This window comes from Nycticebus coucang, chromosome 20 (assembly GCF_027406575.1).
Source record: "Nycticebus coucang isolate mNycCou1 chromosome 20, mNycCou1.pri, whole genome shotgun sequence".
Taxonomy (NCBI): domain Eukaryota; kingdom Metazoa; phylum Chordata; class Mammalia; order Primates; family Lorisidae; genus Nycticebus; species Nycticebus coucang.
The window spans coordinates 59,574,142-59,597,629 of NC_069799.1; the positions used below are offsets into that span (position 1 = coordinate 59,574,142).

A 23,488-nucleotide genomic window follows, 5' to 3' on the forward strand; every position below is an offset into this window, starting at 1 on the left:
GGGAAGATAAAGTCAGCTTTGATCTCTACGTCTTTGGACGCTCCACGAACCGTCCAGAAAACGTAAAAACCGATGCAGATGATCGTGCAGATCAGGAGCAATCCTGGAACGGCGCTGGGAGCGGGTCCCGGGGTCAGGGCGGCGGTGGGGACTCGGTCCCGCCCTGGCGCGCGCTGGGGGCCGGGCCGGGGGCGGGCGCGGCGGGGCCCGCGGCCCTTTTAAAGCGCAGCGCGCCGCGTCCCGGGAGCAGCGCCTCCCGGGCGGGCGCCCCGGCTAGCGCCGCCGGCATGCTGCGCCCGCTGCGCCCGCTGCTGCTGGCCGCGCTCTGCCTGGCCGCGCGCGCCTGCCAGCTGCCCTCCGAGTGGCGGCCGCTGAGCGAGAGCTGCCGCGCCGAGCTGGCCGAGACCATCGTGTACGCCAAGGTGCTGGCGCTGCACCCCGAGGCGCCCGGCCTCTACAACCACCTGCCGTGGCAGTACCAGGCAGGCCAGGGCGGGCTCTTCTACGCGGCCGAGGTGGAGATGCTGTGCGACCAGGCGTGGGGCAGCATGCTGGAGGTGCCCGCCGGCTCCAGGCTCAACCTCACCGGCCTGGGCTACTTCTCGTGCCACTCGCACACCGTGGTGCAGGACTACTCCTATTTCTTCTTCCTCAGGTGAGCCCGCCGCCGCCGCCACCGTCTCTGCTGATTGGCGCGCCCTCCCGAGCAGATCGCGGTCACCTGCGGGCAGGTGGGAGCCCTCGAGGCTTCCGGGGGGAGAATATGCGCCCTGGCTCTTCCCGCTGCCTCCTTTGCGCGCTCCGCTCGGTCCCACGTCTCTACAGAGACCCTGGCCACCCTGGCTGGGGCTGTTTAAAGGACAGGTTGAACCCCGAACCTTGCGCGCAGGTAAAAGCCCAAAGCGCTTTCCAACAACCTGTTTGACTAATCTTTTTTTAAAAATTGGTTGGGAGCAGTTCGGGACAGTGAGAAAAAGTCTTGGAAGTCAGTCTGCCCTTCCTGTGATTTGGGGCGAGTTCTTCCCACCTATTCAAGAACTTGCCTAAAGTGACGCTGATTGAGACTAAAATACAGTCGCTCGTGCCCGGTACCTGGTGCAGGGTAGATGCTGGGCCACCGTCCGCTCTCTCCTCTCCCCGCCCACTGTAAGGCCAAGATGTGAACGGTGTGGAGGTGCAGCCAGCTGTTCTCTTGTTTCATTACCGCAAATCGGCTCCCAGGTTATTCCAAATAGCAAAGGTGTACAGTGAGGGGAAGATTTCTGCTGGGGGCTAGACCCTGCGTGACAATGTTTTGAAAAGTGTAGAGAATAGGGCAGGAGATCTTCTCAGATTCCAGACCTCTGATATCTTGTGAAGTTCATCAAGACGGATCATATCTTTGTGAGAATTTAGTGGATTCTTCTTGAAGACTGAATTCCACTGAAATGTGAAATTGAGAACAGCAGGTAGAGCCCTGAGTGCATTGGCTGTCTTCCAGTGATTTAGGAGAACGATTCAGAACCACTGAGAGAAATGGCACAATGAATCCAACCTGTGCCTGGGGGCAGCGGGTGAACCAATCCCAGGCTGGTACAGTCAGTAAGAGTCCCAGCTTTCCCTTTTTGTGAAGTAGTGCTGAGAATATTTGGAATGACTCTGACCTGGGTCTGCAGATCCACTTTTAGCTCCCGTGGCTCTGGGAGAAAAACAGTAAGTTCCACAGAGGGGTGCTTGTAAGCTCATGGCAACACATGTTTTCCATATTGAAGCCAGAATATCTAAGTTTAGAATACGCGTCCTGCTTTGTGTTGACTTGAGTGGTTTAGCTAGGCTGAGTTGATTTTTCTTTTTTTTTAATTGCTGGGGAAGTATAGTTTCTAAATACAGTCAGCAAAGACTGAGAATGCTCCCTTCTTGATGCAGAGAAACTTAAACTCAGGTTTTTCGTGTTTTTACTTAGGAAAAATACTGAGAAGCCAGCTATAAAGAACTATTCAACAACAAACTTCATTTTAAAAAGCTCCAGTAGTTGAGCAGACTTTTTTTTTTTTTTCAATTTTTATCATGAAATATGCTTTTGTCCAAAGACTCTGTGGTGGCCAGCCAACTCTTTCATCTTTTGCTCTAACATTATTTACAGAAAGTTAGAAATACAGAGGCAAACGGCAGTCTGATGAGTTTTCATTTCAAGGGGCTGTCATGCCCTCAAGTGTGTTAACAACCACAGGCAAATCATTCCTCCTCTGTTACTCTGAGACCCACCAAGGCTCTGGTGAGTGTCAAGGGCTGGAGGCGGCAGTGGAGACTTCCTGCTGAGCCCTGAGTGCCCCCTTTAGACTGGAGTGTAACTCCCATCTCTTTTCCTTTTCCCAACTTCTTTATCATTCTAACAAGTGATTTGTGCCCAGGCTCTGTAAACATGTTCACTAGTATTTACACTGCATTCTCTTCAAGCCAAATGTTTTCTTTACTTACATTTTCTGTTGCAATCCTTATTACAGATTGGAATACTGAGGCTTAGAAGAGTTAAGAAATGTGTTTCGTGTCATACAAAAGATGAGTGGCAGAGGTTCAGGACTTAAATCCAGATCGTTATAGCTGACCTTCCTTCCACCAGGAAATAAGGGTCACTGTTGATGGGAAGTGGAAGGAAGGCTTTGTGCAGGACTGGGAAGAAACACAACTAGACAAAGAGGCTTGCATATGCCCCTTACTTTGCTCAAACTTATCTTTTTGAAAACCTCTAGGATAGACTGAGGTGGTGTGAGACAGAAAGAGAAATAGTAACTGTGGTGAAGTTTTGAATGGGAGCCCTGCAAAACATCAATGTGAAATTGGCAAGCCCATGGCAAGGCTCTGTGACTCTGTTGCAGCTGGTTCATCCCTGGCTATCCAATCTACATCTCTGCTTTTTCTCTCCTCTCCATTAGGATGGATGAAAATTATAACCTCTTGCCTCACGGTGTCAATTTCCAAGATGCCATCTTTCCAGACACTCAAGAAAACAGAAGAATGTTTTCCAGCCTTTTCCAGTTTTCAAACTGTTCTCAAGGGCCGCCTCTTGGGCCTTTCTCCAGCGACTGGGAGATCCAGGAAGACAGGGTAAGAATGGGCTGGACCTGTGTCATAGGAAAACAGTAGAACAGATATAAGTTATATCTTATATGAATTTTGTGACCAAGGGAGTCAAGAATATTCTCTCAAAAGCCCAGGTTAAAGAGTATTATCCTCCCTCTTTCTCTCTTTTTCCCTCCCAGCTGTTAAAAAACGTTGCTTATAACTTTTGAATTCCTGAAGCTTTACTTTTTTTTTTGTTTTTTTGAGACAGAGTCACTCTGTCACCCTGGAGTGAGTGCCGCGTTATCAGAGCTTATAGCAACCCTAAACTCTTGCGCTCAAGCAATCCTTTTGCCTCAGCCTCCCTAGTAGCTGGGACTATGGGCACCTGCCGTAATGCCCAGCTATTTTATTTTTTTTAGTAGAGACGAGGTCTCAATATTGGTCAGGCTGGTCTGGAACTTCTGAGCTCAAGCAATCTACCAGTCTCAGCCTCCCAGAGTGCTAGGATTACACGTGTGAGCCACCCCACCCATTTTTTGTTGTGTGTGTGTGTTTGTTTTTTGAGACAGAGTCTCACTCTGTCCCTCTGAGTTGAGTGCCATGGCATCATCATAGCTCACAGCAACCTCAGATTCCTGGGCTCAAGTAATCATCTTGCCTCAGCCTTTCAAGTAGTTGGGACTACAGGCACCTGCCATAATGCTTGGCTAGTTTTTCTATTTTTGGTAGAAACAGGGCCTTGCTCTTGCTCAGGCTAGGTCTTGAACCCTGAGCTCAAGCAACCTGCCTGCCTCAGCCTCCCAGAATTCTAGGATTACAGGCAGGAACCACTGAGCCCAGCCCAAAGCTTTACTCTTTGATGAAGGGCTTCTTCACAAATCATAGGAATAGATGGGATGAAGCTCGGCGTGCTGTGCCTCAGTTTCCTCTTTGGCAAAATGGGGAAAATAGTAGCATCTGTATCACCAGGCTTGTGCAATATAAATAAATACGTAAAAATGTAAACCCCTCAGCGTGATGCTTGAGAGAATAGTAAACATTCAATACCCGTAAGCCATTACGACTGCTCTGATGTGAACTCTGAGGAATTGTCTTAGAGAAAAGAAAAAGTCCTCAAGGAAATGAAATAAAGTAGCTATCATAGCTAACACTTCCACGATTAACTGTAGTTGTTCAGATACAGAGGTACAGGGTGGTGAAGGCGGTTGTGGAATACAGGGGTCAGGATTACTTGGGGTATGAAAATACAAAAGGGTCTTCCAATCTGGGCCAAATGCCAGAGTTGCGGGGAAATTTTCCAAAGTAATGACATTGCCATACCAAGGCAGGGTAACAGCGGGGCCAGGTCCATTTAAGCCTCTGAGTGGGATCATGGTCCATCTCTTTAAATCCCCCATCGGGGACATGTTTGGCACTGTATGACAGACCGCTGGAGAGAGCTCCCATGTGGGTAACCTGTGTTGGTGAGTTTGCATGTGTCAGGCAGCTCAGCTTCTTCCACCCAGGCATAAAGGATTTGAGGGAAGTGCCTTGCTTCTGTCTGTTGGGTCGGCCCAGGGTAGCTGCCTTGTTCTGCCAAACCTCCTTACACTCTGCCCAGGGCTCCCTGAACCCTGGAGGCCTTCTCCATACCTATGCCTGTGTAACTGCAGGTACATCCAACCAGGGACATTGTCTATTCTTGAAAATTATGGAGAGGCTCCTTCCTTAGCTCTACCCTATTGACAGCAATCTAGATTCCTTCATGGGTTGCCAGAATTTTCTGAACACTTATTAATCTGTGCTGTTGCCTACCCCATCTTGAACTGGAGCCACCACTTCTTAGTCTGAGTATTTCAAGCCTGAGTCATATCTAGCCCGAGTCATATCTAGCCCATTCCAAATGAAATCTTAAGCTTGGCCCTATGATTCTCATATTTGTGGGAACTTTGTTTATGTGATGAGACCCTTGATAACAACAGATTTATGTCAAGAGAGTAGATAGTATTCCAAAAATGCTTGCCTAGCATAGCCCCCAAATCTTAAGCTCTGTGACCTGTTAACCCTATGGTTACATCGTCAAGCTATTAACATTTTTCTGGAATTAAATTTTTCCAACCATAAAAAAATAGAACAATAGGACCATAGAGAATTGTTTCTCTTCGTCTATTTCTGTTGGTTTGATGTTGATCTTGGGGAGAAGTCCTTTTCCCTCTCCCTTTACTCAGCCCAGTGTGTTAGATAACAGAGTGTGGGAGTCCGCCAAGCTCCCAGAAGAGTCAAAACTCGAGGGTAGGAAAATGATTGTTCCAGATTGCTGAACTGCCATGTAGCCAAATTTAGAAGTTCCATCTGAGGTACCCCGTGGTTTTCCAGACCTTTTGCTCCTTCCATTTTTATTCTTTGCCTACTCTGAAAGGGACCACATCGGAGTGAAATAAGTTTATCTTCGTTTAAGATAAATAAGCTAAATCTTAGTTTCAATTTAATGTGAAACTAAAATTAAATTTACTTTTAAGAATTTTGGGATGCTCCTTGAGTTTTTTTTTTTAACGTACTCTACAGTGATGAAAACAGTTGTGAATTGATGATCTCAGAGTCGGTTGAATTATTGACAGTTACTACCTTCAAGAGAAACTAAAATGTTTCTTTTTCTGTGGGAAAGTGAGCATGCAATTATTTCTCATACCCAAGATAAATATATCATGTTATGTCAGAAGCAGCCAATGTTTTCCCCCAGCTATAGAGGGGATCCCAATTGCTGTTCAGCTTCCCTTTTTATTCCAGTAGGAATAGGTGTGAGGTTCTTGCTAATCCTTCCCATGTGCTGAGAGCTTTGCCCAAAAGCCTATCTTGGGTCACCTGCCTCGTCTCAGATGGCAGATGCTGCAGGCATGTTGGTGGGCTCCTGTGTTCTCTGCTGTCCAGGCTGCCACGCTCCGTGCTGGAACGGGGGACGGGGGATCCAAACTGTACTTACGACAGCGACACTTCTTTCTCTTCCCTGATAGTTCTCAGCTTTCTTTGTCTTGGAGGATCATGTGGTTCTGGGACATGGAGTCCATTTGGAGGTTAAGAGCTGGAACAGAAGGAAAATCTCACTCAGGGAAACTTTTGTGATATACACCCCCGTTGACATTCAACTCAGTCCTTGAGAGCAAAGTCCTCCCACACTCTGGTTCCTTTCCAGTGTCTCTCCATCTTCCAGTGTCCCACCCGCCCATCAGTAAACAGCAACCCAATCTTGCTTTCAAAAGTTGCCAAGAAGTCAGCACTGTTACTGCACGTTCAGCCCCTCTGTGGTTCGGTGTCATGGTGTTAATAGGACTTGTGGGGATATCTTTGACATGTTGGCTCATCCACCAGATTTACTGGCAGGATTCTCTTGACACCAGCCAAGGACATTTTTCCTTCCTCATTTCTCTCCTACTGTGCAAGGGTAACCGTCAAAACAGTAGTTGGATATTTTTCCATCTCTGCCAGTACTGTCCCATAGACCCAAGACCTGGACTGACCATGCTGACATCAGTCTGTCAGAGAATGTCATGGGACAGAAAAAATATCTGTGACAGTCTTGCCATCGTTTTCTTCCATTGTTTGGAGGTGGAAGAAGATGCCTTCTTCAGCTGCCCTAGAAAGACTCTATAGTATTAGAGGACCTCAGTTGGCTCTGCCATTTGCGGAGTAATGACCTTGGGCGGGTCCCTTAGTTTCTCATAACCTAAGTTTTCTTGTTTATGAAATGGGTTTTAGGTAAACTAAGGTTGCTGTAAGGACCTAATTAGAGCACACATTGGAAAACACTTTCTAAACTGTAAGGAGTGATGCAAGGGTTTCTTACTATCGATGGATCATTTTAAAGTATTAAAAACAACATAGTTTTAAAATTTAAAGAAGCTTCCTGCCACCTCCCACGAGAGTCCTGAAATGTCCCACAGCAGAGTGGTGGAAGCAATCCTGGTGGGGTATGTACTGGAGATGGGAATGGAGAAGGAAGCCATTGTGTACATTTTCATTCAACAGAATTGATTGGGTTATGTGCAGGGAGCACTTAAAAAATAGTTTATTGAATAATAAATAACACAAAATTTACATAGGTTCCCAAATCTGAAAATATAAAATGGCAGCCAGTAGAGTTTTTGTCCCACCTCTGACACCTAACCACCTGGTTCGTACCCACCCTCCAAACAAGTAGTTGCTGTTATGATTAGTAGTTTCCTGTGTGAACATTCAATGAGTGTTTTTATCCAATAATAATTATTCTTGAGTATCATTATGATCACCTTTGACACAAATGGCGATGCACCGCGCACACTTTGCTACACTTTATTTACAAGTAGATCTCAGAGATCTTCCCGTATCACTTCCCTATATAAGGCCTGCGGCACTGTTTCTCAGCCTTTTTTTTTCTTTTTTATCTCAGGGCACACTTGAACCTGTAGTTCCATGGCACACTTAAGTTATATTGATCAGGAAAAAAAAGAGTTAAAAAAATAGACTTACTGTGCTTTGAACTTCTTTCAAAAATAATTTAATTAGTGATCTTTTAAAAATTTCTGTGGCACACCCAAGATCCTCTCCCAGCATAGTGGTTGAAAATCACTGGCCTAAAGGCTAGACTAAGTGAGAAAATTGATGAAAAATTGATGGAAACCAAAGACTTCCTCCAGGTGCTGCAGCCCTTTCCCTTGGTCTTCTGGATAGAAATAAGGGATTTTTCCTGGAGTTTTTGCTACATAGTTCCATGAGTCAGCTCCCCTTGTGTTGGGTCCCCCCTTGCCTGTAATTGTTTAGTTTTCAGAGTTGGGCAGTTACTTTGGATTGCATGCAGATATTTTAGTAATCATCAGCAGGAATCCTCTGCTATAACAAGCTTGCTTCATCTTGACAGGCATTGGGAGCTGATGTTTCTATCTAACTAGACCCGTACATATGGCTGAGCTTGGGTGAAACATACAGAAGGAATGAAAATGTGGTTCAAAGGAGTAGGGTGCCGGCCCCATATGCCGGAAGTGGCGGGTTCAAACCCAGCCCTGGCGAAAAACTGCAAAAAAAAGAAAAAATGAACAGTGTTTCTTTTCTGATGATCAAAAGCAAACGGGAATGGGAGAGAGGATCTTTAGTTTCAAAAGTGAGATTTGAATCCCAAATAGATCAAGAAAATCAGAACTCAGTTCGAGTTCTTCCATGAAGAGTCCTGGAACCATCTGATTTAAGCGTAGCTCTGCAGATGTGCTGGGAAAGTCAGATTTAACAGGTTACTTGGTCAAGCAAAGCTGTTCACCCCTGAGGGATGGAGGAGCATGGCTTCTGTTCTGCAGGTACAGACCCCTGTTAAGTGCCCCCCTCTCTGTATTCAGTCTTCATTGACACTGCAACACAACTCAAAAGTGGTAGTTTCTTAAAAATCAGTTGCAATGAAATCTTTATCAGTGAACTTTTTGTGTTCTTACACTAAAATCCATCTGTCTATCTTGTACATTTCAATTTTTTTTTTAACCATGCTGATTTGTAACATGATACATCGACCATTTGGAAAATACTGGTTTACTGAGTTATACGGTTCTTCCAAATGGGGTGAGATTTTATTATATACAAAATCCTAATTACACACGTCACCATTGATCACTTCGGGAAAGTATTGGTAAGCTGTTAAACTTGTAGTTAACAACTTTCCTAAAATTCTAATTTTTATTTGAAAGCTCACATTCAATCATTGGCAACAAATGCTGTCAGTTTTCTTGGAAGTGATGGGCCAACTTTAGTCATTTTCAAGAAAATGTCTGTCAAATACTCAACTCCATCGGTGGCGCCTGTGGCTCAAGGAGTAGGGCGCCGGTCCCATACGCCGGAGGTGGTGGGTTCAAACCTAGCCCCGGCCAAAAACCAAAAAAAAAAAAAAAAATACTCAACTCCGAATATAGTTTGTCTGTCATTCTTTGGAGTAAAAATAGTGTTTTATGAAGGGAGACATGAGTTCAGCTCAGAACTTGAGATGACCATCTTTGGTATGGAGAGGAGCACTGTGTGTGCACATGCCATTTCTTCACAGAGTTTGTATTAAAAATACGTGTTTAAGGATCAGGATGTAATAAAGTAGATCATTTTTACTATTTCTTTTAAAGTCATTTTATTTTATTTATTTATTTATTTATTTTTGCATTTTTTGGCCGGGGCTGGGTTTGAACCCGCCACCTCCAGTATATGGGGCTGGTGCCCTACTCCTTTGAGCCACAGGCGCTGCCCTAGACTATGGTTTTTTTGTTTGTTTGTTTGCGGTTTTTGGCGGGGGCTGGGTTTGAACCTACCACCTCTAGTATATGGGGCCAGTGCCCTACTCTTTGAGCCACAGGCGCCGCTCATTTTTACTACTTCTTGAAGGACATTATTAAACCAGCATTTCTTTTTTTTCTGCCAGCACGTGGCCCTGAAGAGCACAATGGCTGCTGTTGTAATTTGGTGCCACTGCCTTGATTCGCACTAAGAGGCCAGCAGTTTAACTCACTTTGCTGTTGTACAAATGTCACCACAGGGAAAAAGACAAATCACATCATCGGATTATTCTAAAAACAATTGATCTTATGGATTGCCCGAAAGGGTTCTAGGGCTTCTAAGAATTTGCAGACTTTGACAACGCGTGCTCTGGACTAATGCGGTGATGGAGAATAGTGGAGGAGGCGGCTGGCAGGGCTGAGAGCCTGCGGATGGGCGGGTCTCTCACTCGGAGTGCAGGGAGGTGTGAGACCTCAGTGGGGGGCCTGGAATTGCCAAAGACCAGGAGTAGACCCTGAACTTGGGATGATTTCAGCTGTTGGGCCCTGACGATAGTAGGAAGTAGTATAGATTGGGTTGGGACAGATTGCAGAGGACCGTAAATCCCTTTGTGAAGAATCCAGGCCTGAGATTCAGAAGACCTGGCTTCCAGTCTGGACTGTGCCCACCAGCTAATGGGAATCTTGAGCAAATTGATTCATCTTTATTGATTTTTGTGTGCCCAGCACATAATTAATACTGTACATGCGCAATAACTGTTTTATTCATTGAAGTAATTTTCATCCCTGGAATACGAAGGGATTCTATTTTCTTTCTCTGAGGGTTCTATAAACACAAAACATGGCTTTGGTCCTTCCTAGCAGTTGAGTCAGCTGAGGCCCAGATAGGTTCAGTGGGATATGGGTGTGGAGAGGGAGCTGGCAAGGAGATGGGGCCTCCTGTCCGCCCCTCCTGCCTGCCACCTGGTCTCTTCCCTCCCAAAGCAAGTGGCCTTCTGCTTACAGTTGTTGTTGTTACCCACTTTCTCCTCCTTTTCTTCCTTACCGGGCAGGTTTGGTTTTGTCCTCCAGTGACACTGTGAGTGCACACTTAATTTTCTTTCTTCTCTTTTTTTTCCGTCCCCCACACTTATTTTTCTCTGTAGCTCTTATCACAACTGTAAGTAATGATCTGTGACCATGTCGGGTTAATATCTCTGGCCCCCATAGTTTACAGAACACAGACTCCACGTAAATGCCTCCCTATTCATTGGTGTTTCCCTAGACCTGCCAGGATTCCCTGCACCTGCTAGATGCTCATGGAGATGAGTGACAGGGTCAACATGAAGGGGGCGGGGCAAAAGTGGAAGCCAGGAGACCATTCAGGAAACTATTGGGACTGTCTGGGCAAGAATGATGGAGGCTTGGACCAGGAGGTGGCCGTCGCCCTGGAGAGAAAATGGCTGGATTTGGGATGTTTTAGAGGTGGCACTTTTCCTGTGCTCTTACAACTAACTTGTCCTTGATCACAGCCTACTCATGTGTCCTCACTTTTTAAGACACTGTGTCCTCTGATAGGGCCTCAGCACCCTCAATGTGTTGGCAATGCCACAAAATTTGTACCCCAATTCGTTAATAATTGCCTGGTTGAAAATAAAGTCTTAAAGCAGCGATGCACACCTGGGGAGGGAGTTCTGGGCTCCACCTGTGACCTCATGACTTTGGCTGTCGCTGGACCACTCTGCACTTAGTTTCTGCAGCTGCAGAGTGGGGCTCATCACGTCTACTGTGCTTTATTCATAGCGGGGTAACTAGAGAAAGGCCACTGGGGGTGATGTAGTGGTAAAAAGAAGGGCATACTGGGCAAGTGTGAAGGGTCCTTCATGCCTCCTCTCAGGTCCCCTTGTGTACCCACAAGATCTCGAGGCAGACAGACCTCTAGTCCATCCAAGAGACTTTTGAGTGGCCCCTGTGTTCTGAGCACCATGTCATGTGTTAGGGTGCAGCGGAACTGAGCTCAAGTGACCTGGTACAGTTAACCCTTGTGGAAAGATGACCCCTGTGCTGGGCCTGGAATTCAGATGGAGGGATGCCCAGGTGAAGGGACAAAGGTGTGTGCATGCGTGTCAAAGGACAGGAGAGCCATGTGGCAGGTGGGCCCACGCTACTAACTTGTCTCACACTGAAAGAAAACACCCTCTCCCACAGAGCAGGGAGGGTCTGTGACTACACTGCGCAGGCTGTCATTTCTCTTTTGATCCTCTTTTTCTGGCCATCATACAAGTTTTATCGAAATACAATTACTCTTAAACATTGAATAATGCTATATTATAGTTACTTTTTTTAGTTTTCGTTTTTAGTTACTACCTGTAGTTCAGTGGTTAGGGTGCCAGCCACATACACTGAGGCAGGCGGGTTCAAACCTGGCCCGCACCAGCTAAACAATGACACCTGGAACAAAAAAATAGCTGGACGTTGTGGTGGGCGCCTGTAGTCCCAGCTACTTTGGAGGCTGAGGCAAGAGAATCGCGTAAGCCCGAGAGTTTGAGGTTGCTGTGAGCTGTGACCCTATGGCACTCTACTGAGGGCAACGTAGTGAAACTCTGTCTCAAAAAAAAAAAAATCTTTGCTTTGGAAAAATTACAGATTCACAGGCAGTTGTGAAGAAATGTACAGGTCCTGGGAACCCCTCTCCCATCCCCCCTGCTGCTCATGTCATGTGTAACGATAGTCCGATATCAAGACCAGGTAATGGCATTGGTAAATCCACCCAGCTTGTTCCAATGGTACTAGTTATACAGGCGCCGAAGCCTGCTCTGTGTGTGTGTGTAACTGTGCAATTTTGTCACATGTATCTTCCTGTAACCACCATCACAATCAAGGTGCAGAACTGTCCCATCACACGTGGCTTCCTTCCTTTACTCATCCCTGAACTCCAGCAATCACTGATCTGTTCTCTATAAGTTTAATTCAGGTGTCTCATAAATATAACCATACAGCATGTACTTTTGAGATTCTTCATTTTCCCTTGGCGTAATTTCCTTGAGGTTAATCCAAGGTGTTGGATTCCTTCTCATGACTGAGTAATGCTCCGTGGCGTGGACACAGCCGTTTAACCCGTCACCCACCAGAGGACATGTGGGTAGTTTCTAGTGGTTAGCTGTCATGAATGAAACTGCTGTGAACGTTCACATACAGGCCTCTGTTTGTTCACATGCAGAAGTTTTCATTTCTCTTGGGCACTAACAGGTGTGGGATTGCTGCGTCACACGCTACTCTGTGTTTAGCTCCTTGAGGAACTGCCGGACTGTTTTCCAAAGCAGCTTCACTGTTTCCCGTTCTCGCCAGCAGTGGATGAAGGTTCCAGTTTGTCTACAGCTTCACCAATAGTTGTAGTCTGCCTCACTGATTTTCATCATCCTGGTGGGCGTGGGGTAGTGTCTCATTGTGATCTGCGATCAGCCTTTCCCTGGTGACCAGTGGTGGTCAGCATCTTTCATCTGCTTTTGGCCATTTTTATTTTCCAGACAGGGTCTCACATGTTGCCTGGCTAGAGTGCAGTGGCGTTATCATAACTCATGGCAACCTCACACTCCAGGTCATCTTCCTGTCTCAGCCTCCCATGTAGCTGAGACTACAGGCATGTGCCACCATGCCTGGCTAATTTTTTCTATTTTTGGTAGAAACAGGGTTTCAATCTTGGTCAGGCTGGTCTCAAAGTCCTGACCTCACCTCCTCAAATGATGGTGCCATCTCGGCCTCCCAGAGTGCTCAGATTACAGGCGTGAACCACTGTGCCCAGCCTACTTCTTTGACAATTTTTTAACTGAGTTGACTTTTTTGTATTGTAAGATTTCCTCATATATTAGAGATAGTAGACACTTATTAAATGCACGATTTGCACACATTTTCTCCCATTCTGCGGTCTGTCTTCACTGTGGTTTTAATTTTCTTTTCTTTTTTTTTTTTTTTTTTTTTGGCAGTGGCTAGGTTTGAACCCGCCACCTCCAGCATGTGGGGCCGGCGCCTTACTCCTTTGAGCCACAGGCACCGCCCTTAATTTGCTTTTCCTCAGTGGCTGAGAATGAGTATCATGTTTTCATCTGCATGTTACCATCTGTATGGCCTCTTTGGCAAAATGCCTGTTCATGGCTTTTGCCCATTTTTGTTATCTCTTCTTCTTAGCGCTATGACTGTTGACATTTCCCTTATAGTACATTATATTTTCTTCCTTTCCTTTTTTTTTTTCTTAATCAGGCTGAGTCAGGGCTCCAACTTGCTGCCCCTGGTTGGTAGAGCGCAGTGCTCTACTGACTGAGCTATGGCACCCACCTTCTTATAGAACATTATTAACTGTACGTACACTGTTGTATAGCAGATCTCTAGAACTTTTTCATCTCAAATGACTGGAACTCTATATCCACTGACCAGCAGTTTCCTGTTTCCCTCTTCCTACCCTGGTCCCTCCCCACCATTCTGCTTTCTAGTTATATGAGTTTCCCTACTTTAGCTATCTTCTGTCAGTGGAATTGGCAGTTTTCCGCGTCTTTCTGTGCCTGGTTTATGTCACTGGTGTCCTCACAGTGACATCCATGGAGCCGTATATGACCATATCTGTAGATTTTGATCCATACTGGGGCTGCTCTCATTTTTAAATCCTTGATAATCGTGGGCTTTCACTGTGACTCAGTTTCTCTATTTTTCAGGTCATAATGGCATGGAACTTGGGAGTAACTAAAACCAGAGTTACTGATGGTGCCATGCACTGTCTCAGGGATGCCCTGAGTTATAACACCCAGGCGGCAGAATCAGAAGTCAGTGGGAGAAAGTTCTCATATTGTCCGATTGAAAGGGTTTCACTGAGTGGCCTCATTTCTTTCTTTCTTTTTCTTTGGGGAGTGGGGGAAACAGAGTCTCACTCTGTCACCCTGGGTAGAGTGCTCTGGCATCATACCTCACAGCAACTTCAAACTCCTAGGTTTGTGCAATCCTCCTGCCTCAGCCTCCCAAGTAGCTGGGACTACAGGTATCCACCCTGACTCCTGGCTAATTTTTGTTTGTTTGTTTGTTTTGTTTTTCTAGTTTTAGTAGACACAGGATCTCATTCTGGCTCAGGCTGGTCTCAAACTCCTGAGCTCAAGCAATCGACCTGTCTTGGCCTCTCAGAGTGCTAGGATTACAGGTGTGAGCCACAATGCCCAGGCCCTCATTTCTTTTATTGATTTTTATTTATTTATTTATTTTGCACAGCAAGTTCACTCTGATTCCTCTTAGCCTTTCCAGGGTGCCTCTGTGCATGACATATCAGGCAGAGAGGGAAGGACTCAGAAAGGAGTCTTGTCCTCCATAAAGGCTCGTTTCTTCCCCCAGAGAAGAGGACTCCATAAGCCAGCCTTCCCTGGCCTCACCAGGCCCCTACCTCTAGGGTTGTTACCATGGATAGGTGCCTTAGCCTGGGAAGTTAAGCTTGAGAGGAAGGAAACAGCATTCTGAGAGTCTTGCCCAGGAGGAAACAAAGGTCCTAACTTCCATTTCCAAAGTCTCCTACGGTTGCTTACTTCATTAACATTTCCCTCCATTTCTCATTGTCCCCATGGGGATGTGGGGCCTGAATGTGGTAAGTGTCCTTGAGGGGGCTATGCAAAGATGAATGAGATGCTCCTAGGCCCTCCAGCCATAAAGCTGAGGTTTTAAATAAGAAATGATCATTTATCTCCCCTCTGTGTCAGAGACTTTTCTGCCCGTCCGAGCACTCCCTCTGGACATCTCAGCTCAGACATCTTCTCTGGGGAAGGGGGCAGTGTCTTTGCTTTTATCCTTTCTTCTTCCTCCACCCCTCCTCCCTGAGGTCTCTTTGTTTTTGCCTCATCCCATCTGGCAGGTGAGGAGCAGACTGAACTCTCCCCTTTTCTCAGCACTCACTGAGGACTTACAGATCCGTGGGGATGTTGCTGGGGATAGAAGACGCTGGTAGAACAAACATTGCCCATGACTCTGGGGCCAGAGGGGATCTCCTCCTGTCTTCCCTGTACTATTTTAGCTCTCGCTGGACAGATCCTCAGGGATGCTGTCAAGCTTCAGTTCCCCTGGCTGGCTCTCATCTTTCTTTCAGTTAAATCAGCTGTGACACCTAGCAGAGCTGTGCTTCCCCTGGGGGGCTAAGCAAATCCAGATGCTTCCAGCATGTTCCAGGGGCTCAGGGCCCCAGAGATTACCCAGTGCACTTGAGGCCAGCCAGTTTAGTTTACTTTGCACAGACACAGCATGAAGAATGTCAGGACTAGAAGGTACCCGAGGGATTGTCTAGTCCAACCTCTTCATGTCACATCACAGAAGAATTTTGTAGGAAAACAAAAGTCCAACTCATAACTATTAACATGTGGCCTCTTGATGCTGACTTGACTTTAAATACAGTAATCATTTCAACAAAAAAATACTAAAACTATTAACAGAAATAAATAGGGTTCCAGAAATGCACAGGCTTTTGTCCCGGCTTTATAGTAAAGCAAAACTATCATACTGAAGTCAGTTGAAGTGAACAGGCAAATACGTACATAAGACAAGACGTGCAGGAACATTCTTGCCTGTTACTGTGGTAAAGGAGGTGATCTTGCTAGGTCTGGCCTGATGAGGGTGTTCCCTGGTTCTTGGCTTCCAGTGCTGAAGAGTGAGCACGGGTGCCTAGCCGGTGACGGTGTCATCACAAACACAGAGCAATTGCATGTGTGGACATTTATTATAGAGTGAAAGTAAAGTACAGGGAGAATTCATCTCAAAGAGTGAGATGGGTCCTCCTCCAGCCATGAAGAAGAGAGGGAAGTCTGAACATGCCCTGTCTTAGTGCTCGCTGGTTGGTTCTGCCTCCGCTCCCCACACCATCCCCGTGCAGGATTGGCTGTCATTTCCTACCCTTTGGGGTAATTGACAGGTTGAGGTTACATAATGAACTTCTTATTATGAATGCCTCTTCCCTGAGTCTTCCCAAAGAAGGGAGTAGATGAGGAAGGGGGGAGGGTATTGATATTTGCAATGTTAATTGTATGGTAATGAACCCCCCTTCCATCAGTTTAAGGTCACTAGGGGCTTCTCACCACGCATTCCCACCGGGGAACAGTCTCTAGCTGCACTTTGGTTCCTAGCTACAATTCAGTTCCCGCTCTCTGCCATTAACCACTTCCCTGCCATCTCTTTACCCTCTGCCAGACCCAACAATCTCTAAATTATTTCTGTTTATTTGCTCTATGAAAGGGTCCTCTTTCCATTTCCTTATTCTGAGGCTGGAGAGCTTTTCCCAGTTTTACAGGAAATGGGTGCCCTTGTGCTTGGTGACCAGCGTTGCCCTCTGTGCCATCTGACATGCTTTCTGTCCGGCCTCCTCTCTGGTTCTGCCCTTCAGACCCCAGGCTGCCTGCTTGCTTTTCTGCACCCACCCCAGCCTTGAAGGCCACATCTGGCCCTGCAGATCCCCAATGCACTTGAGGCCACAGAACAAATCCCTTTATTAAAAGGGTTCTCTGAAATTTGGATTCAGTCAAAAGCCACACTCTCTGTACCATTCTTCAGGCCCCACATTCTTCTTCTGTTCCCCAAATACCTTCCTGACCATGTCATCCAACCCAAGGCTCTGCCAAGTAGCCGAAGCTGATCGTATAGAATAATTTGAGTTAAAAATCTTAAAGGGGGGTGGCACCTGTGGCTCAAGGAGTAGGGCAACGGCCCCACATACCAGAGGTGGCGGGTTCAAACCTGGCCCCTGCCAAAAACTGCAACCAAAAAAAAAAAATCTTAAGGGGTACTGGTAGCATAATTTGTTCTCTCTCCATCAACATTTATGTTAGAAAGCTTTCATCTCTGACCCTGAAAATGTGAGTGGAACAGACACCTCAAGCAAGAGTAGGTGAAACAGATTTCCTTTCCTGGACGTTGTGTCCCTCAGACCACATAGTTGACGCCATCCATGCACGAACCCAGGCCTTAGATCATTTCTCTGCCCCATTTTAGAGGAAGATTAAACCTGTTGGTATTCTAGGTGTGTCTTTGAATATTTATCTAACATTAGCAATCAACAGGAATGCGAGCTTTTACATCTAAACGTGAACAGTAGGAACTTGCCGTGAAGCAGCTCCCGATGAAACACCGACATGGTTGATGGAGTCAGCAATCAATCTTTCTTTCCCAGTATTTGAAAACTGCTTTTGAACCTTGGAAAGTCCCTGTGAATGCTTAAGGGGTGGGGGACCTGCAGCCTGAAGCCCGCATGGGCCCTCCAGATCCCCAACGACCACCCCTCGACCAAGTCCAAAGTTCACGGAACAAATCCCTTTATTAAAAGGGTTCTTTGAAATTTGAGTTCAGTCAAAAGCCACACTCAAGGATCCAGAAGGTGGCATGTAGCCCCAACGCCACAGGTTCTCCACCAGTGAAGTCCTCCATGAAGTCATTTTTTTAGCCTCTAGCCAATCCACATCGAAACTATGTTTCTCTCGTGCATGGAGTTCATGCTTCCCAGACAGACCTGTGTAACTGTCAGCATTGCGCTGGACTACTACCAGGCTGCAGGGTGGTGGGCTGCTCTCTTCCTTTGAGAAGTGCTGTGGATGCTGGTACAGGTGTTCAAGGACACCAAGAGAAACTTAGAAGGTGCTGCCTGTTCCCTTACGGCCACTTCCGAGCGCTGAACACCATATTTGGCTTTGGCCTGTGAAGCCCGCAATAGTCAATACCATTATTCAGTGGATTTGCTAGTTGTTTTTGTTTTTTTTAATCTTGTTTTTAAAAGCAGTTTTAGGTTCACAGACATTTGCCATATACCTCCCCCATCCAGTCCCCCCACATATACACAGGCACCCCGTATGAACATCCCCCCAGTCAGTAGCAGCTGCCAGTCTACTTTTTTTATCTCTACTCTACAGACCTCATGTAAGTAGAATCATGCACTCATGCAGGGGTGTCCAACCTTTTTTCTTCTGCCTCATGTTGGAAGAAGAGTTGTCTTAGGCCATACGTTAAATATACAAACACTAACAAAAACTGGTCAGCAAAAGAAAGTCCATAATTTTGGCAATGTCCAACACCACAGATAAGCAAAGCAGGCCTCAAATAGTCCATATGTGGCCCGTGGGCCACAGGTTGGACACCCCGGCAGTGTTTCTCTTTCTGTGACTGGCTTACTTAGCATAATGTCCACAAAATCCATCTATGTGGTAGCATGTGTCAGATTTTCTTCCTTTCCAAGCCTGAATATTATTCCTTTGTATGTATAAACTAGTATTTTCTTTATCCGTCAATGGATGCTTCTATCTCTTGGCCATTGGGAATAATATTGCTATGACTATGGTGGTACCAATATCTCCTTGAGACCCTATTTTCAATTCTTGGCTATATATCTAGATGTTGGGGTTTACTGAGGGCCCCAGCCTGGGTTGGGAGTCAACAGGGGAGACTCGAAACCAGTTTAATACATGGAGCTGAAAAGCCTGGAGAGAGGTGTACATTGACTCGACTCGCACTGTCCATGGCAGACCGAGACAGTCCAGCGACTTTCTGATTTCTCGGAACCTTTTGTTGGTCTCTAACACGAAGTGTACATACAAAATGTAAAGGTGCCAAAATAGAATTAAAAGAATCCCAAGCCCCAGGAAGATTGGGTAAAGAGGAAACAGCTGGGTGGTTGGGCACGGAGGGTAGTGAGTTGTCAACAATGGCTGATAACACGATTAGAAAGGGGTGGGCGAACCAAGTTTCATTCTGCAGGGCAAGCAAGCCAGGTTCCCTGATCTAACTGCAGATCAGGAGTTCCAAGGATTTACCCCTGCTGCCTGCTAACTCTGGGTGCCCAGGGTTAGTGGCAATGACTTTGCCCTGTCAGACGCCTCTAGGCTTCTTTCATCTTTAGTGGTCTTGATGAGCCCCCGGGGGTGACATGTCTGCCCACATTCCCCTGGATTGAGGTGAGGCTCCCTGCTGAGAAGTCAACCTACCTACCTCCCACACCTAGAGGTGGCAGTGCATACATACAGTAAGGAAATTCCATCTTCAACATTTTGAGCGTCCACCAACTCTTTTTTTGAGACAGAGTTTCATTATGTTGCCCTGGGTAGAGTGCCGTGGCATCACAGGTCACAGCAACCTCAAACTCTAGGGCTTAAGCGATTCTCTTGCCTCAGCCTCCCAAGTAGCTGGGACTACAGGCGCTCACCACAATGCCCAGCTGTTTTTTGGTGGTAGTTGTTGTTTGGCAGGCCCAGGTTGGATTTGAACCCGTCAGCTCCGGTATATGTGGGATGCAAGGGGGATCAATTTATTGGTAGGAAGAACTTGATTGTCTTCTTGATTCCCTCACCCATCCTTCTTTTCTCCTGGAAAGACGAGGGTGGCGAGTTGTTCTGGGGGTACGGCACAGCTTGGATCGTCCTGGGTGTGAGCTCAGCCCTCAGCTGTTCATGGCAGTGCTGGGCCCACGCCCGCTGCTTCTCGGCACTGCTGTTCTTGCTGGTAATAAATCCCTTTCCACCCAGCCCACCCCACCTGTCCCTGGCCTTCCGGAGGATAGCAGGGGGTGCCGTTTAGGTGGGGCACAGTGGTCACATGCATGATCTCCACATCCCGTATAATTGGTATCACTTAAATATCTCACTGTGCCCACATTCAGCCCCATCTGTTGCTCGTGGAAATAACAACTGTGAATACACACTCGGAGAGAAAAACAGGACAGGGGTGTGGGGAGTGCCTGCCAGCGGGACAGTGGAAACCTCTGGTCTATGCTGGTGTGCCCTGTGTTCATGAAGCCTCACAGGGAACACCCTGACCCACTTCCAGGTTCTAAAAGCAGCCCTCCTCACAGATGGAAAGTCCAGGCGGGAAGTTCGCAAATCTGGCCTCATCTCCTGCTTGGCATAAGCTTTTGCTCACTGCACCCAGCAGGCCGGTCCTACCCAGCATTTTCCATGATAGGTCTTTTCAGGTTTTTGAGTGCTGTGTCCATCACCCTTGTCTCCCACCATGAAAGGGGCTTTTGACCATGACCTTGACCATGACCCTCTTGGGGCTTTCTAGAATGCTCTCTAGTTCTCGGGGTGCCTCTGTTTCTCTTATTAAGTCTTCACAGCCACTGATGTCATTCTCCCCATTTGGCTGAGAATAGGATAGTAAGTAAGTAACCCTCTCTTGGGTAGGGAAGAGTCCCAGGCTTCCTAATGCCTGCATGGGCACTTTTGTCACCACATTGCATGACTTGGTGGAAAAGCTGGGGTCATGTGAAGAGGCCTTGGGGTATAAGACCTGAGCCAGGTTTGCTTAGAAACCCAAGTGCGGTAGGAATTGGGTAATGTGAGGAGCCAGTGATAGGAAACTTACAAATCTTTGCTGTGGCCTTTTGGGGGAGACTCCCATATTGGGAGAACATAGTTAGCTCCCCTACATTTCCCTAGAGCAGACAGAGCTGATCCAGACAGGCCAAAACCAGTGGCATTCCCCAAAGGAGCTCCTGCAGGACCCAGGATGAGGCAGTGTGTCTGTTGGGGTGGACCGTGCTTGATCCCGGTCTTTACCTGTTGCTCAGGTATGGACTCTCTCCCGCATTCAGCACTGGGCTTGTCCTTTAGGCTGGGCTACTTTCCTGGAGTCCAGCACCAGGACATGGGCTGGGAGCAGGGCCTGACATTGTGCTATATTTTGTTCTTGTCCTTAAAGGCAGGAGTCCTCTGGTCTCCTGTTACATTCAATCCATCAGGCTGCATATTGGCAATAGAGCCCTCAGATCCTTGCCATGGGCTCTGCTCTTTGTCTCTTCCTGGTCCCTAGCAGAGCAGCTGGCACATAGCTGGGGCCCAATCAGGGCTGTCTGCTCTCGTTGCTCCCGTCATCTACCCTATTCCTCATGACTGTGCTGAAAGCAAGAGGATATTCCCCCGGGGGGAATGAGGGGCCAGGCTTAGAGGAGAAGCTGGCCTGGTCGTGGGCTGGTGTATTACAGCAGGGGGCCCCATCCAAGTTGCATTACTACACCACACTATCTCCCGGAATGAGAGGCCACACCAAGCAAGTTGGGGAGTAGGGATGATCTGAGGCCTCAGGATAGGAAGGAGAAGCTGGTGTGGACCATGCAGACAGCTGGGACGTGGGGAGAAGCAGAGGCTCCCAGCCTGGGAGGTGAGGGGCCCGGGAGAGAGCAGAGGTGTAAAGGACAAAGCCTTCAGGGTGTGGTTGCAGGCGGGGGTGGAGAAGGGATAAAACTCAGCCCAGCAGACAATGAAGGGGCTGTCACAGTATGGGCAGGAGGGCAGAGGGTGGGACACAGAGACTGCCAGGGACCCCAGGGCAGCAGTGCCAGGAGTGGGGCTTAGGGAATGGGGAGGTCACTGAATCTGGCAAGGAGGCAGCCTTCATCAACTCCGGGGTGCAGGGTCCTACCTTTCCCCGTCTCCACCTCTGACAGTCCACAAGAAGCCATGCTCTGAGTGAGCTGAGGCCCTGAGACTCAGAAGAGTCCAGTCTGCAGGACCCGTGAAGGCAAGCAAATGTCCTCATACCTTCTAGAAAGGAGAGAAACCACATGCATCTTCTGCCCAGGCATTGATTTAGCTGCCCACCCCAGGTATTTAGGGTTTTATTGTGTTGTGTAAATATAGCGCATGAGGCCCTCGGGACAGGGAGGGAGGCAAGAATCTGAGGACAGCTGACAGCTTAGAGTTTGACTCTCCACAGTGACAATCTTAAGACTTTTCTTCCTTTCAAAACACGGTAACCCTATAGATTTACCTAGTAGCTAATTACCCAGGTAAGTATCAGCTACCGAGAACAAGAACGGGTTAGCGGCAGGCCTGACTTGAGAAGTGTCTTATGTTTTGCTTAGTTTATTCATTTGTAGGCTGAATTAACTTATTTGACAAGTATAAGTTTTGTATGTTTATCATGCACTATATGTTTTAAGGCTTTTTGTTTTCCACACTGTCTGACTTAGAGGAGCTCCCCATTCCAGGACGGCATTGTGGACCACTTAGGACTTAGCTTTTTGTTCTGACCATTTGATGTGACATTTTCAACTTAATGGTGACAGCTGTAAAACTACTATTCGTGTCTTTACATGAAAAAAAGGGAGGGAAGGCAGTTTTAAGTGTAAGAGCCTGTTTCATGTTAATCCATCAAGTTTTACTCTTGCAGCCTTGAAGAGATTAGGGGAGGTTTGCTGATTGTTGTACATTTTTCTCGAATGCAAAGCAAAATGCTTTAAAGGTAGGGTATTTGTCTGACAGTAAAATGTGTCAGGCCAAATCCTTTCACTTCGAGGAAGCCAAAGAAGGAGGACAGAATTTGAGAGCTCTTACCCTGGCGTGAAAATGGAAGTTTCTGTTTTTACTCTTCTTGGCCTTTGATCAAATTTGACTTTCTGTCTTCTCAGAGAACAACGTTTTATTATTTATAATCACCCTCATAAAACTTGATGTCAGCCCCTGTCTCTGGTTTGCCACTCAGCATATACAAGTCCAAATAATCATTTCTCCCTTTATCAGAGGTTTATATTTTCTCCCACGCATACCCTTCGAAAATGGGTCAAAAGGGTGTTTCTCCACATTTCTGGTGTATTTTCTTTTTTTTTTTTTTTTTTGTAGAGACAGTCTCACTTTACGGCCCTTGGTAGAGTGCCGTGGCCTCACACAGCTCACAGCAACCTCCAACTCCTGGACTTAAGTGATTCTCCTGCCTCAGCCTCTAGAGCAGCTGGGACTACAGGCACCTGCCACAATGCCCGGCTATTTTTTGGTTGCAGTTTGGCCGGGGCAGGGTTTGAACCCGCCACCCTCAGTATATGGGGCCGGTGCCTTACCGACTGAGCCACAGGCGCCTCTCGGTGTATTTTCTTTTAAGTTCAGACTGCAGCTAGCTATTTGGAAGCCTCACGAGGGGTTGATTAGTGCAAACCTGATCACCCCGGAGAGGGTTGAAGTGGAAATTGTGCTGATTCCACTGATGACTTAGGGCCGCAAGCTCCACAGTGAGATGAGCTTCAGCTCCGTTAACTTCCTCCTGCAAAGCCTTCCTTTGAAAATCAGGCTCGTGGACTGCACCAGCTGTCCCGAGCTGCTTCAGGCTTAAAAGGAAACACACAGGGAGCTCAGATACATTTATCCAGCAGTCCCAGGGCCTCAGGGAAGAAGCCATAGGGAAAAAAACCTCAAAACTGTTTATGCCAAAATCCTTTTCAAAGGCTCACAATG

General features: G+C 47.0%; 1 protein-coding gene across 1 annotated transcript in view; it reads left to right on the forward strand.

Moving 5' to 3' along the window:
* Nucleotides 1-243: 243 nt before the first annotated feature.
* The window catches only part of CCDC3 (coiled-coil domain containing 3), a 65,577-nt gene continuing 42,332 nt past the window's right edge, over nt 244-23,488 (forward strand). Inside the window, exons 1-2 of the mRNA XM_053573226.1 lie at nt 244-655; nt 2,913-3,084. Coding sequence (XP_053429201.1) covers nt 288-655; nt 2,913-3,084 — 540 coding nt within the window. The 5' untranslated portion in view covers nt 244-287. The remainder of the gene's footprint in view (nt 656-2,912; nt 3,085-23,488) is intronic.